Source organism: Urtica dioica, chromosome 6, assembly GCF_054948205.1.
Source record: "Urtica dioica subsp. dioica isolate 48M chromosome 6, U.dioica_male_clone48M_v1_H2, whole genome shotgun sequence".
NCBI classification, from domain to species: Eukaryota; Viridiplantae; Streptophyta; class Magnoliopsida; order Rosales; family Urticaceae; genus Urtica; species Urtica dioica.
The window spans coordinates 1,809,560-1,824,781 of NC_142761.1; the positions used below are offsets into that span (position 1 = coordinate 1,809,560).

A 15,222-nucleotide genomic window follows, 5' to 3' on the forward strand; every position below is an offset into this window, starting at 1 on the left:
ACGTTCGAACTTACTAGTTACAAGTTACAACACATCATTTTATTGTAAAATGTACCGATTTATCTGACCAACGAAATAGTGATAAGAAGCGAGTGAGAAAGAGATACGCGCTTTTGTGTGAATAATGATGGGATGTTTTACTATAACGACAACAAAATCCAGTTATTGGACAACTAATTTTGAGATTGAGATATGTTCACATTGAGAGGTTAAATAACGAGAGACGAGAGTGACTTTGAGAAAGTGCTTTCCAAACAAGTTAGAGTAATTGTTTATGAAAGACAATCACGAGGCAATTTAGGTCAATTTCACGCCAAATGCAATAGTATGCTTCGTTCAATAATTCATTCGATAATATTATTCAATAAAATTGATTATATTGCAAGTTAGGCGTGGCAATTAATAGACTGTTTCCCATGGAAAGCTTATTAGGACTCCCACATAAGACAGCTCTCTAACATTATAAACGCGTTCGATAGACACGTCGTTTTCTGAGTTTCCCATTGCTTTTGCCCTTTGAGTGAGTTTGGGTCTGTTTGGTTGTAGAGAGAGAAACGAAAGGAGAGGCTTTATAAGGCTGAGGCTATGAGGTTGACTAAAAGCCCTTGCTTTCTCGAGATAATTACGGGGTTTTGCCACTTCACGGTAAAGTGACCGGCTTTACTTGTTAATTACTTTGTCGACAGCGTTTTGAGTTCCTTTGCAATTTTACATTTTTTACTATTATTATTACCGATGGGCCAGAGGAATTTGGGCTTTTTTTTTTCTTTTTTTTTAATTAAAGCCCATTTAACAAAACAATTGTTTGATTGATAATTTAAATTTGAACCCTAGAACTCTGAGCACATACAATCACAGGGTTTATTTGCCTGTTTCTGTACATCTATTTGTGTATCGCTCTTGGGTTCTTCGTCGAACGAAGGTAAAATCCATTCTGTGGTACGTTTGTTCTTGCTTTGTAAAATGTACATGAATGATCTCAGTCGCATATAATTATCTATAGTAACTCGAGAGAAAAATAGAGTACTTGTATTTACACCTTCCAGTATGTGGATTTCATCACCTTGGAGTCGTGCCATACAATCATAAAGATACCTTTGCCTAATCTTGCGAATTTGAATTTATTTAATGTGAAATTTAACTGAAATTAGATGTAGAATTCAGTGATTTCTTACTTTTTGATCGTTTTGCATTTACGTTATTGCTTCACTCTTTACCACATGATTTTTTTTTTTTTTTATCACTCTACTAAGCTTGAAATTTGTCTTCACGTGATCTGTTTTTGGGTTGAAAAGATTTCACAAGTCCTTAACAAAGCGCATCCAAATCATTCACCAATATGCAGAACGAAGAGGGAATTATTACCGAGCTCTACATTCCCAGAAAATGGTATAAATCCCTTTTCAGTTAAATTTCAGTTGTTTTGAATAAGAATTTTATGTTTGCAACAAGCTTTGCTATAATATGTCCAGGTTCAGGTTTCCGAGTGTAATAGGGCATAATAGAAACGATACTCTTTTTTTTTTTTTTTTTTTCTGCTTGATGTTTATTCCAGAAAATGGTCCTCATGGGGTTTAATTGATCTAGAAAATTTACTCACGTCAAACTAAATATAGGAAAGCTCGATGTGCATGTGTCAAGCAGATATTGGCTTGAGGATAGGGAGAGTAATGCATTAAAAGTATTATCCCTTCTCTTTTCTGTAATAGATTAAAATTATGGTAAGCATTGATAAAGAATCACAGATAAAATAAAGGAGTTGAAAGCGAGAAGGAAAATCTTGTCCTTTCGAGGTTCCTGTGCTAGTGAGCAATGTTGAGAGTTAGCAATCATATTCCAATTTAGTGCAGAACCAATTTGACCAAACAATTGAGCTATAATCTTTCTTTGATTTTCAGTGTCTCTCCAAGTGTTGCTAGTTTGAGTATTGCACATTCTAGGTCATCATTATAAGTCAGTATACTTGAGCTTTTTTTGCTTGAATTGGATTCGGTTATTGGGGATCTTTTTTATTGAACAATGAACTGCTTTCGAATTTAGATCCCTTTGGGTTTATTTCTGACTCGGTAGAGTAGAAATGAGATCGTAAAGTTCTGAACTTGTGGTGCATCGCAGCTCGGCAACCAATAGGCTGATCACTTCTAAGGACCACGCCTCGGTACAGCTCAACGTTGGCCATTTGGACCAGAACGGTGTCTACACTGGCCACTTCTCCACTTTCGCACTTTGTGGCTACATTCGTGCGCAGGTTTGTCATTCTTTCTACATTCCAGCTTTCTCAAGGGTATGTTTGGAACCTAGAAATTTTTTTGAAAGAAAAAACAAAAAATTGGCTACATAAGCCACCTAAATTATATGAATTGTAAATTAGCCAATCTTTGGTAAATACTTTGTAAATAGCCAACTTGCATACGTGGCAACCTATTAACTACATTTTTTTACATGTTTGACTGAGTTAAATAAGTCTTTTATTAATCTGTCAATAAGTTAACTTGGCTATTTATAAAAAATTAACCAAAAGTGGATTATATCCCAATTCACTATAACCGTGGCTATATAACTTAATGACCCAAGAAAAAAATTGCCAATCCAGTAGAGATTTTCGTTGTGATTGGATTGAGAAACATTCGTATGAAATAAAATTTGAAGAGGGGAAAGTATGTAGTTCAAATTGAGATTTTGTATTTCTTGACAATAGAAATGCAATTTTAAATTTCAAAATAACATAATGAAGATTGATTTTCCTTCGATTTTCACTTTTCCTCGTATTTTCATAAAATCTAGATTCCAAACATTGGTGTGTGTATTTCGTACTTATATATGATGCTCTTTTATTAAATGCAAAGTAACTCTCTTTCTTGCTTTACAGGGAGATGCTGACAGTGCAATCGACCGGCTATGGAATAACAAGAAAGCTGAATCTCGTCAAGCATAGTAGAACACATGATTTTTAATTTCATATAAGCTGCTAGAGAAGGAAGGAAAACAGTGGTTGAACAGGTAGCTTAGGCTGTTCACAATTATGGGGATTATCAAGAACGTTTTTTTATGTTTTTTTTAAGGAATCTTAGTTTTGTTTTTTGGTCTAAAGTGATTTGTCAATCTTTCTTCAAGTTATTCGGATTACTTTGCGTCGCAAGCTTGCTCACATAGTAAAACTATTGATCAGTAAGTATAATTACTTCTACATCTCTCTTTTTGCATTTTAATCATTAATTTCAGAGAGGCACGACAATTCCTAATTTCTGGAAGATGGTTTGAATCGAGGTTCGAAATGCCGTTTTCGACGCCGTTTCGAACTTTATGATTAATGGAAAACCGAATGAAAAAAATGTGGAAAAAAGCAATTGAGATGCCGTTTTTAAGTGCATTTTTTTTTATGAAAAACCGACATGCCGATGAAAAACCGAACAGAAATAATATTGCAGAATATATTAAAAATATATACATATAATCCATACACACATATTTTTCAATTTTTATACATATATAAAGAAACTACATTACATTATGTATATAACTTTTATTTCTAAGAAAATTATATATATATATATAAATATTGTATCAATGTACTAGTAACATATATATACATAAATATACTTGTTTTTACTATCCTATAATAAGCATAGAGATAGTTCATACCTGACCAGAGTGAAGAAGCACATACCCAAAAATTCTGATTCTTTTTTTTTTTTTTTTGAACTCATAAGAGTAATGGTGTTACAATTACAAGAACGAAAGTGTCCTAAAAGCTGAACATTGACGATCAAAACTGAAAAATGCAGGGTGAGAATTGATTCTCACACAACCATCTCGGCTTCTTTGGGATCATCGGGTATTCCGATATCGAGCCTCATGGTGCCCTTGAACTTGTCGGGGATGGGTGCCCCGGCCTGGACACACATCTCCACCACCGCAGGCGCCTGCCCGTAGAAGCTCCGGAGCTCCCTCTGCAGAGGCGGGCCCGCCACGTCAGGCACGTGCCACACGTACCGCGGTGGGACCAGGTCGTCCAGCACTGCCGACTGCCACCCGTGCTGCCCGTTCCTCTGCTGGTGCTTGTGGGCCCCGCAGTTCTGGGCCCGGTGGCCCCCGTCGCTCCCCACGTGGACCTCCGGGCAGTACCCGCACGCCCTCACCCGGTACACCATCATCAGCTTCTTTGCCCCTCTCCGCATCTCTGTCCACGCCCGCAGAGCCTCCTCCGCCGAGAGGGCGATCTCGTCTTTTTCCCCCTCCGGAGCTACAACCGCCAACTCTGGGGTCTCCGCCAGCAGAGCCCTTGGCAGTAAAGGTGGGCATTTTATCCGGTTAAAATTAACCAAAACGTTGTTAACCAAGTGGTTAATTTGAACAATAAATTAGGAAACTAACCCACTTAAACTTTCGTAATTGTTGTTTAGCCAACTTTTAGTATATATTAGGTAAACAGCCACAGATTTGATGTATTTACACATTTTTATTTTCTTTTTGTTGTTACTGCTAAGCTTTTTGAACGTGTAAATAATGGCTTATCGCTATTTACCAAAAAATTTCTAGAAGTTGGCAAAATAGCAAACCAGATAGGTAAATAAGGCTATATATCTAATGGGCCCTAATTTTAACCGATTATTTGATGGTTTACCCCGGTTGATATGCTTCACACGTCAACTAACATCGTAAACCAAAACAATCAATTATTAACAAAAAAAAAAAAACCACGGTTAACCGGTTAAACCTTTTAACCGTTAACCATCTAAAATGGTTAAAGGTTTAACCGGTTAACCGTTTTGCCCACCTTTACCTGACGGGCGGGTCGGGGCTCAGGTCGGGGAGGTCGCTCTCGTCGGCGTCGATGAACTCGCTCTTGTTTATGCGGATCACGGGCTTCCGGCGCCTCTTGGCGGGGAACTCGGGGATTTCGACGCCGGCTTGGATGCAGAGCTCGACTAAGGCCGGGAGTCTGGGGATGGAGAATCTTTGCTCGTGGGGGATTCGCCTCGCCATGCGGTCGTAGAGGTGGTAGCACTCGACGGGAGGGAAGACGTCGTCCACGGTCGCGCTCCCCCAGTCGTGGAGCCCGTTTCTCTCGCTCGCTTTCTGCCCTCTGCACGACCGGAACGGGTGTCCCGTCGGCCCCACGTGGACTTCGTTGCACCACCTGCGATCATTTCAGTTAACCGGATAAAAAAAAAAAAGTGATACTACAAGATAAATAATCCTAAACTTGTGATTATATATCATGCAATATCTGATCTTTGAACTAAAAGGATACAAATTAATCGTCGAAATTCATAACATAGGAGCAAGTTAGTTAACACGAACACGCTCTGGACCGGTCCCAAAGCAGTCTATAAACCAGACCAGAAATAATAAAAACTTTAGACTGGATTGGACCAAATAAAAAATAAACCAAACCAGTCCAAACCATTTAAGACCGATTTGAAAAGCTGGACCAGATCATAGAGAAACCAATTTAAACCGATGGTCCGGTCCCATTAACAGTTTTTCCATTTTTTTACACATCCCTACATGCAACTTGCCTGAAAAAGCAGAGTCAACAAACAAGCCGAGAGAGTTTAAGACCCCAAGATCAATTAGTGTCGAGCATTAAACTACAAAACGGTCCGTGTTATTGATACGCCCCATGATATTTTTTGTATTGATTTCACTAAACAGTTTTCAGATTCTTCTTTCATATCATTTATCTCCTAATCCGCCTTATTACATACTCTCTACTTATTCTACAATAACCCCACTTGCTACTAATTACCTAATAACCCAAGTCTTAACAGTTATCTAGTCATGCATTTGCATTGAAGACCATAGAAGTAACCTTGACAGCTCTGCTAAAATAAGACCCCACCATAGAAGTCAAAATACTCTCCTGTTCCACACTATGACAACGAGTGGGTTTCGACAAAAGCCTATGAAGATTAAAATGGTCAAATAGGGTATAATACCTGCAAGCATGTACAGGCACAACTTTCAAGAGCCTCTTGAGATTGTTGATCATCGTCATTCTGTTGTTGAACACGTCATAGGCTACCGGGATTAAGCTCTTGACAAGCATCCCGTTCCTGGGAGGCACGATCGGAGTTCTGGGCTTGCCTCTCATCTTCTTAATCCTTTCCCTCGCGGCTCGCCTCATCTCCACCACCGGGACCGGAAATGGCTTTTTGTCCCGTTTCCCATAGTACCGAGGAAAATCGGTGTTCTGAGGATTATCACATCTGATACTCAATGCATACAGTGGACCATTTTCCCGAGAATTCCTTGACGGTGTTTTGAGCCTATTGGTAAAATTCTGCAAATAAAATAGCAAACACAAGAAAATGATTGGTGAGCTATTTAAGAAAAGGAAAAAAAAAAGGATAGAAACCTTTGAAATTCATTGATAAAATATATTAAAATACAAGATCAACGAGCATCGAAGAGGACCTCTGAGTCACCATAAACTAATACAGTTATTCCTGATTGATGAAATCTTACAACCTTTGTTCACGAACATCTACTAGTAATGCTATTTCTTAGGCTAACAATCAACCAAGTGTTTGCTTAGCATAGAGTCCTGACATAATGCTATATCTTGTCATGAACAGTGAACTATGTGCTTGCCTAGGGTTCTAAAGGATTTTCTTATTTCTTCATGAGCTCAAGATCCTTGAGTAAAACCATACCACAGATCAGAATCAAGCTCAAGTGAACGCCAAAAAAAAAAAGAAAGAAAATGAACACATCAAATTATAGAGCAATATTAGACTTCAAACCAAGTGTCTTCCAAACATATCAACCATCAGTAACTTCAATTGATTTTCCGAAATTCATTTGAATTTTAAAAAGTATAAATACACTTCTAAATATTGATAGTCAATTTTATATTTTCCTTCTTGTACCACAATTTATTTGCCACCAATTTAACTACCAAAAGAACATAACAATGATGGCGTACCTGAAAAGAATGAAGAAAATCAAGGCCAAGGCACGGATTAGCCTTGAGAGAATAATCTGACTTCATATTGAGAGACACACTCATGGTTTTCGACGATAAAATCATTCGATTTCAACACAAGCCACAGAGCCAAACGAGTAACTACAAGCACCGGATTCCGTGCTTGGAAAGAGTATGTATTCACGAATTCATCTTCGGAAAAGCTGTGATGTCAACAGTTAACACTCTTAATAAAAGGAAAACAGCTTACTTTCTGGTCTTTTAAGGAAGGTTTTTCAGTGTCTCACCTCGTTATCAGCACAGAAAAAAAAAATTCAGAACCAGAGTATATTGTGTTAAAATTAACCAAGGAAATGGTAAGAGAATATTTTCGTATTTAATTATTTTTGTTATGAGCAGCGATGGATTTTATTGATAGAGCAGATAATCATAAATTAAACGACACCGTTTTTTATCAGACATAATACCGATGGGCCAGAGGAATTTGGGCTTTTTTTTTCTTTTTCTTTTTTGATTAAAACCCATTTAACAAAACAATTGTTTGATTGATAATTTAAATTTGAACCCTAGAACTCTGAGCACATACAATCACAGGGTTTATTTGCCTGTTTCTGTACATCTATTTGTGTATCGCTCTTGGGTTCTTCGTCGAACGAAGGTAAAATCCATTCTGTGGTACGTTTGTTCTTGCTTTGTAAAAAAGAAAGCTCAAGAATCAAAACCCCCAAAACTACAAGCAATGAAATCTATTATCAAATCGAACCTCGTACAACCGGAAACCCTATTTTCAAATCAAGAACCGAAACCCCCAAATCCAGAAACTATAAATTTGTATTGAAGAATAAGTTGATAGCTTACCTCGATCGCTTACCTCTGCCGTCGTTTCGCCGGAGCTCTGTGTCTCACGCTCTCTAAAGCCCCGAACCCCCAGCTGACCCAAACCGGAAAACCTAGAAATGTAACAACTAAAATATCAGCTCAACAGAGTTAGCGGACTTGAAGAAAAACAGAGTGAGACCGATTGAAGAAAAAATACCTAAGGATCGCTCGCTAAGAATCGCTCGATCGCTCTCTCTCTCTCTCTCTCTCTCTAAAAAAAAAATGTCGATGAAGATAAGTGATGTCTCCACCGAGTCTGAGTCTGCTTTTGAGAATAAAATATGTTTCCTTTCTCTTACAATTTTTATTACTCTTTAGAATTAATATATTCAATTTTCTAAATTGAAAAGAAACTATTAAGAAAAAATAAAACTTATAAAAATCATTGTTAAGAAACTTATAAAAATCAATATAGGTATGTACACGCCACATTTAAGTGAAACTTATTTTCAAATAGATATTAATTTTTATTGAGCTTTTGATAATTTTTTCAATACTTATTTTATAGGTATGATTTTTAGCGGAGTTGATTTTTTCAATACTTATTTTCAATATAGGTATGATTTTTAGCTTTTGAAAATTTTTTCAATACTTATTTTATATAGTACAAATAATTCCTGTTTTAAAGATTATTTTATTATTTTTGTAAAAATTTATATAAATTCAATGTATACTTGTAGATGCCTGAAAATCAAGAATCACGTCCTCGAACAAAAGCAGTCTGGGATAATGATGCGGTTGAAATTTTATGCGACGTATGTATTGCGGAGATTGAAGCTGGAAATCGACCGAGAACAAGCTTCACCAAAATAGGATGGGAGAATATGGTGAAAAATATTTCCGAGAAAACACAAAGAGGTTACGATAAAGCTCAATTGAATAATAAGCTGGAGTTATTGAAAGGTGAATGGAAACTCTGGAAGCAATTGATCGGAAAAGAAACTGACCTTGGATGGAATGGTAACAATAATACCGTTGACGCAAGTGAAGAGTTGTGGCGTAGTAAAATAAAGGTTTGTATCGATAATCAAATAAATTTACAAACTTCAAATTTAAATTATAACAAAGAAAAAACTTTTTTGTAGGAGAATAAAAATTTCGCAAAGAAGGCGTTTCTCCGGAGTTCGAAGATAAACTGGATACGATGTTCAAGGATATAGTTGCAACTGGAGCGTATGCATTTTCTTCTACAACTAACCCTCGCCATTACGGTGGTAGTGAGACATTTCCTAGTGCTGACAACTTAGAAGAAAGAAGTGATGACTTAGCTCATCGTAAGGTGCTTTGAGTACATGAAGCAGGCCTTGAGTCGGCCTTATGGACTTGGGTTGATGTTCCTCGTGGGCCAAAGATTTTCTTCGTGATGAAAGACAAAGTCCAGTACCAAAAAATATCAGTGAAGTCCAATCCAAAATAAGAAGATCATCTTATTTATAACGTATTGTCTATATAAATAGTCATTGATGAGTATTTTTCAAGCTTTTATTTTATCGGGGACACGTTGAGATTGAACCAGTCTTCTCTTTTGAGCTCGTGACATGAACGTTGCTTGTTACATATTTGGGGGAGCGATTGAGAGAGATTGTTGAATAGTCTTCGATACCACAATTCGAAGGCGAAGTTGAAGAAGTCTTTGTCTACTGACAGTTTGGCCAAAATGAGCTTAGTCGCATGGCTCTTCATGCGATGGCCTAAGATTGACACTACTTAGCTCGTCAGGCAGCTCGTGACGGGTTAAGCCAAAAGCATATAGGGATAAAAGGATTTTTCTGGTAAACTGGTGAAATGCGTAAATATCTGAAAGAACACCAAAAGAAAAAGCACTCTTCTAGGCCGACATTAGCTCACCGTTTTGCTTATCACGGGCTAAGCCAAAAATAACTTAGCTCGTATTTATTCGTTGCAGGATAAGCCTCAGATGGCTTAGCTCATTATAAGGTGTTTTGGTACATGAATTAGGCCTCAAGGTTGCCCTATAGACCTGAGATGGTTTTCCTCGAGATCTTGGTCATGATGAAAGACGAAGTCCAACAATAGCAAAAACCATATTTTTTTTTCAAATTTAAATTAATTGATAATTTAAAATTTAAAAATAAAAAAATTAGGTAAATAGTCAACTAAAATGTTTAAAATTGTTATATAGTCAGTGTTTTGTAAATTTAAGTAAATAGCCATAAATATGACGTGGCTTAATAAATGGAAGCGAGTATTTACCTAAGATTTACGAAACGTTGATTATTTAGCAATATCAAACTGTAAATATAGATATTTATCTAATGGACCCTTAAAAACATTAACCGACGTATCTCAAATCCAGAATTAAACTGATATATTTACGCTAATTTTGTCATTCTCCCTTTACATTTGATAGAAAACCAAAAGACTGAAATTAAAGGTTGTTTGGTAGTTAACTCAAAAAGTTTTTGTTTTCTATTTTTTAATTTTTGTAGTTGTACTGAAAAATTATTTTGCAATTGTTTTCAAAAAGCTGTTTGGTACAGTTTTCATTTTTGTTTTTGAGAAAGTGAAAAAACTGAAAAAAGTGTTTCGTACAATTTTCATTTTTGTTTTTGAAAGAATGAAAAGAGAAGATGAGGAGAAGGAGGAGAGAAGAGAAGAAATTTTTTTTCCAAAAACACCTTTTATTTGTTTTCAGCTTTCTTTACTTTTTTACAAAACAACTTCAAAAAAATTTTAAAAAACACCTTACCAAACACATTTTCCAGTTTTGTTTCCTATTTTCACTTCTTGAAAACTCAAAAACAGTTTTTGAGTTGATAACCAAACATATCCTTGAACTTTCCGAGAATCAGCTCTTTCCCGCTAAGATTGAACTTTCAAGAACTCGAGAAGATTCTCATTCTTAACTTGACTGACAAGGTTAGTGAATTGACAAACAATTCAGAGCACGTTGTTTAATGAGAATGGAAACGGGATTACAATTCTCTTAATACGTTATTCTTGCAATCAATCATATTTAAGCACAATTTATAAGGAATAATATTGTCATCTATATGAATAGATTGCTACACACAAAATGATCTATCTCCTCCATAAATATTGACGATAGATTTAGTAGATGTATTTTCGTCTCAGGCACAATCCGTGTTAACTCATTTTATTTCGAAATAATAAGTGTTATCTTTTCTTGACAATAGTGAATTTGAGTTCGCGGTCCAATCTGTAAGACTAAATATAAACTTTAATCAGCCTAGTCCACTTCAGGAAGTAGAAAGTCTATGCTCGGAAAAATTGGTGTAATTTACTAATTTTCTCTTGTTTTATTCAATTCATTTGTGGTCTTCCATGCGTTTGTTTTGTCATGGATTCAAGACGGATTAGCCAATTTACATTGTGAAAATAATGTTGAAATACAAGGTAGATTTTTGTTTATGAACACCGAAGAACTTTATGACAGGATATTTTTTATTTACGAATGCAAAAGAAATATCTTAACATATTCGTCAAAAGCCATCAGATTTACAGAAATAGAACTCACTATCTACCAGTTATGCAATTATATTGCCAGAGTTCTTGAAAACATTATAATAGTGTCAAGATGAAAATTACAATGTATCAGACGTAAAATTTAAATGATTTTTCAACGAGTTAGATTATTCCTCATTTAATGATTTTTCGTTAAGCCGAATGTACTTAATTTCATTTAACAGGTAGGATTAAACCAAAGGGGGAACTAAGATGAAACTCCAAAAGCTTCTAAATAAATTGTCTTACAAGCAAACCATGATTCAAACAGAACCCCAAAAAAGAAAAAAGAGATTTGCAACTAATTCAGGTGTTTGGTAACTAAAGCAAATAGTTAAAAATTAAAAAAACAAAACTCAGTTTCACCCAATTCAACAATCTCTCTCCATTGCAGACCTTCTGATCCTACTGTCGGGCCTCGACCTTCTTCTTTTGCCACAGCCTGTCAATGGCACTATCGGCGTCTCCCTGAAACACCACAGCACGAGAGGAAATAAAAAAGCTGAGCTAACGATCGAAAAAGCGAACTCGAAGATCCACGGTGGAGAAAAGAGCTCAACATTATATACTAATATGTGTTGTGTTAGGGATAAAACATTTGCAAATTTATTAGTCGCAATTTGAATAGCACAATCAAACCATGAAACATACTTAAACAAGACTAGGAAGCTGATAAAAAAAAAAAAAAAAATAGAGCTTTTGAGAAAACACAGCAAGAAAAATAGCTAAATATTATATAGCTAGGTGTGACGGAACATTAGAAATTTCACTAGAAAAGAGTTCAAAGTGAATAAAAAAAAAGTCAGAATCTCAATACCAACTCATCCATCAAAATTAAGTACCTATGTTCTGCAATAGCCGAGTATACTTGTGGAATTACACTAATATGTTTGTGTATGGGATAAAAATTTGGAATTTCATTCAGAGAAGAGTTCAATATAAATAAATAAAAAAATCGCAAAATCAACACCAACCAATCCAAGAAAACTATGCAACTAAGTTCAGCAATGGCCAAGTATATTAATGGAATTACACTAGTCAGATATGAATAGATACAAAAATTCATACTTTAATTCCTCGTCTTAGAGAGCCAAAGCTTTGTAAAATCCACAAAGACCAGAATCAATATCACGAATTTAGGTCAAAATTAATTTTAAAAAAAACAGCCAAGGAATTCCAAACACAGTAAGATCAATATCATCCGAAAACGAGAGAGATCATAAACGGACCTGAGCGCGGATGTAACCGCAGAGAGCGAAGGTGGAGAACTGGTTGGTGTACCGACCATTCTCATCGAGGTGACCGACGTTGATCTGCACCGACGCGTGGTCTTTCGACGTGATGAGTCTGTTCGTCGCCGAACTGTGCGAATCGGACCAGATTAATCGGCAAAAATCAGAACACGCACAAAAAAAAAACATTGTTTCAAACTACGAGAGACGAGAACGGAATCGAGTTAATCTACCATTTCCTTGGGATGTAGAGCTCGGTGATGATTCCTTCTTCGTTCTGCATATTGATCGAGAGAGAAAAAAAAAGTCGACCTAGATGCTGTTGTTCGTTGATGATAGGCGAAATATAGCGCTAGGGTTTTCTCTGGAAGAACGGAGATTCTGGGACAATTTGCTTTTATACTAGCAGTGGGATTGACTGTAAATGGGCTTAAGAAAAGCCCAACTAGTGAGACTTCAAAAAGTCCGTTGGTTTCTTCTTTATTTATTTATTCATATTTTTTTAGGTTTTTTCATTCAACACGATTCTCTCTCTCTCTCTCTCCGTTGGCGCCAAGTAACAGAATCTCTCGAACATCCGAGTTTCGAACAAGTTGACCCAGTGAGTTGACTCGGCGGAAGAAGAAGCCATGGATGTCGCTACCCCAACGAGGCTCGATTACTTCGAGGATATGTCAAAACTCAAGTCCAAAGCCACAATCCTCTCGTACTTCAAGGTCATCTTTCTCTCTCTCTCTCTCTCCGAGCTTGTTTACAGAGTAAAAGCTCATCTGAAGCTTTTCCTTTCCTTGAAGTGCGACGACGAGCGAACCGCGGTGATCTTGGATCGGACGGTGTTCCATCCCCAAGGCGGAGGTCAGCCCGCGGATCTAGGGTTCATCGTCGCCATTGTCGACGGCGATTCGGAGCTCAAGTTCGTCGTCCAAGACGTTCGAACCAGAGACGGCGTTGTAAGTCGAAACCTAATTCATCGAACCCCCCCTTCCAATCGACGTGCTAATTTTCAATGGGAAATCATTATCAACAACAATAAATCGAAAAAAATTGACCGATCATTGGATTGGAAATGGCTAAATTAATCGAATCAGGTGTCTCACTACGGGCTCATCGAGAATACAAACGAGGTTTCGAATGCCGAGAGCAAGTTTGAGAAAGGGAAAGAGGTTCTCTTGTTCGTCGACGAGGCTCAGCGCAAGCTAAACTCAAGGTTCTCTGAGTGTTCAAATTTTGACATTTGCTTTTTTTATTTTTTCTCTCTTCTATGAATTATAATTCATATAAATAAATAAACATTTATTTTCCCTTTTATCTTCACAGGCTACATTCTGCAGGGCATTTGTTGGATGTGTGTATGGGAAATGTGGGGTTAGGCCATTTAGAGCCCGGAAAAGGCTATCATTTCCCAGATGGGTATGTACAAAGAAATTCTGGTGTATGATGTTGAGTCACTTTTTCATACACGAGATTATGAATTTGATTTTCCAGTTGAAAACTTGATAGATGTCTGGTAGGAGGACCTGAGAATTTCCAAACACACAAACAATAGCCAAATACAGTAATAGATAGTAATTTTGGAGAATCAAATTAGCTTTTTTAATTTAGTGTACTCCATACAAGATATGATCGGTGACACCCAAGCATTCGAGAGAGGATTGGAGTCTTTCTTAATGAGCACAGCTCAGTTTTCCATCAGATTGATCAGCACAAAGCATATATCACCTCAGCACTACTATTCAGAACCCAATCTGTTTTTCCTGGTTTAGGTGAAACGGACCTTGGGCCTAACAAGGTCTTTGAAGCGAACACAAGATAGCTTGAAGATTACATTAGATTTCTGAAATTCGGGCTCTTATTTATGCTTGATAAGTTTTTTTTTTTTTTTTTTTTTGGGCTAGGCCATTTGTTGAGTACAAAGGCGTGATTTCTCAAAATGAAATAAAGAATAAGCAGAAGGAATTAGAGGAAGAGATCAACTCATTGATATCGAGAGGAGGGAAAGTGAGTTTTGGTCTCTTAAGTATGGCTTTGCCAAAAAAATAAATAAATATGATCTTGAAATGCTTGTTCATGTGTCTTCATAGGTCTCTGCTGTAGTATTGCCTTATGAAGTGGCTGCCGAAATGTGTGGTGGTGTCCTTCCCGATTACATCCCAAAGGTTCATCGTCTTTATGATATTTCGATCACGAGTTTTGTACAATATTTTTTTTTCCTTTACTCAATTTCTCAACTATCATTGTGGTTCTCTCTTGCAGGAAAGCAGGCCTCGGATTCTGAAGTTCGGGGAATATCCCGGCTGCCCATGTGGCGGAACCCATGTTTCGGATTTCTCTGAGATCAAAAGCGTCACGGTAACAATCTATCTTCTCTTGCCTTTGGTTTTTCTAAGTTTAGTCTTGGTTTATGATAGTGCTAATGTTTTGCCAATCTGATTTGATGCCCTTGTTCAGGTCTCCCAAATTCGAACCAAGAAGGGAGTAACAAAGGTATTTTACAATGTTGGGTCATAATTCATTAATCATTTGATGCCTCGCTCATCGGCGAGGTATATATACATATCGGGGTAAAAAAAAATGTTCTTGCTTGATATTAATGAGACTGATCTAAAGTGGTTATGTTGATATTTTCTAAAAAAGGAAACTGTTTTTTATAACACTTCAGTTATTTTATAGTCCTTATAATGTTTGTACATTTCC

The 15,222-nt window shown here is 36.7% G+C and overlaps 4 protein-coding genes across 7 annotated transcripts; 2 read left to right on the top strand and 2 right to left on the bottom strand.

Moving 5' to 3' along the window:
- The first annotated feature begins 792 nt into the window (after nt 1-792).
- On the top strand, nt 793-3,203 carry LOC149392792 (small ribosomal subunit protein eS21y-like). 2 transcript variants are annotated; one of them, XM_089616605.1, is made up of 4 exons: nt 793-922; nt 1,296-1,389; nt 2,116-2,248; nt 2,870-3,203. In XM_089616605.1, exons 2-4 carry the CDS (start codon nt 1,340-1,342, stop codon nt 2,933-2,935), a joined length of 249 nt encoding a protein of 82 aa, XP_089472731.1. In that variant the 5' UTR covers nt 793-922; nt 1,296-1,339; the 3' UTR covers nt 2,936-3,203. The 2 variants fall into 2 exon arrangements, with proteins under 2 accessions (XP_089472731.1, XP_089472732.1); XM_089616606.1 differs by having other exon boundaries at nt 810-939.
- A 452-nt stretch (nt 3,204-3,655) lies between these two features.
- Nucleotides 3,656-8,127, bottom strand: LOC149392793 (APO protein 2, chloroplastic-like). 3 transcript variants are annotated; one of them, XM_089616604.1, is made up of 6 exons: nt 7,968-8,127; nt 7,803-7,881; nt 6,932-7,134; nt 5,943-6,286; nt 4,784-5,140; nt 3,656-4,281 (listed from the first exon to the last, which is right to left on the bottom strand). In XM_089616604.1, the coding sequence occupies exons 3-6, from the start codon at nt 7,034-7,036 to the stop codon at nt 3,801-3,803; spliced, it is 1,287 nt and encodes a 428-aa protein (XP_089472730.1). In that variant the 5' UTR covers nt 7,037-7,134; nt 7,803-7,881; nt 7,968-8,127; the 3' UTR covers nt 3,656-3,800. The 3 variants fall into 3 exon arrangements, with proteins under 3 accessions (XP_089472730.1, XP_089472728.1, XP_089472729.1); XM_089616602.1 differs by having other exon boundaries at nt 7,790-7,881; XM_089616603.1 differs by having other exon boundaries at nt 7,219-7,881.
- Nucleotides 8,128-11,505: 3,378 nt separating this feature from the next.
- Nucleotides 11,506-12,918, bottom strand: LOC149392794 (small ribosomal subunit protein eS21y). Its single transcript, XM_089617844.1, has 3 exons — nt 12,762-12,918; nt 12,526-12,658; nt 11,506-11,764 (listed from the first exon to the last, which is right to left on the bottom strand). The coding sequence occupies exons 1-3, from the start codon at nt 12,809-12,811 to the stop codon at nt 11,702-11,704; spliced, it is 246 nt and encodes an 81-aa protein (XP_089473970.1). The 5' UTR covers nt 12,812-12,918; the 3' UTR covers nt 11,506-11,701.
- A 106-nt stretch (nt 12,919-13,024) lies between these two features.
- On the top strand, nt 13,025-15,222 carry LOC149392795 (threonyl and alanyl tRNA synthetase second additional domain-containing protein). The gene is made up of 8 exons (XM_089617230.1): nt 13,025-13,244; nt 13,323-13,478; nt 13,617-13,735; nt 13,846-13,938; nt 14,424-14,526; nt 14,610-14,684; nt 14,782-14,877; nt 14,977-15,222. The coding sequence occupies exons 1-8, from the start codon at nt 13,158-13,160 to the stop codon at nt 15,034-15,036; spliced, it is 789 nt and encodes a 262-aa protein (XP_089473356.1). The 5' UTR covers nt 13,025-13,157; the 3' UTR covers nt 15,037-15,222.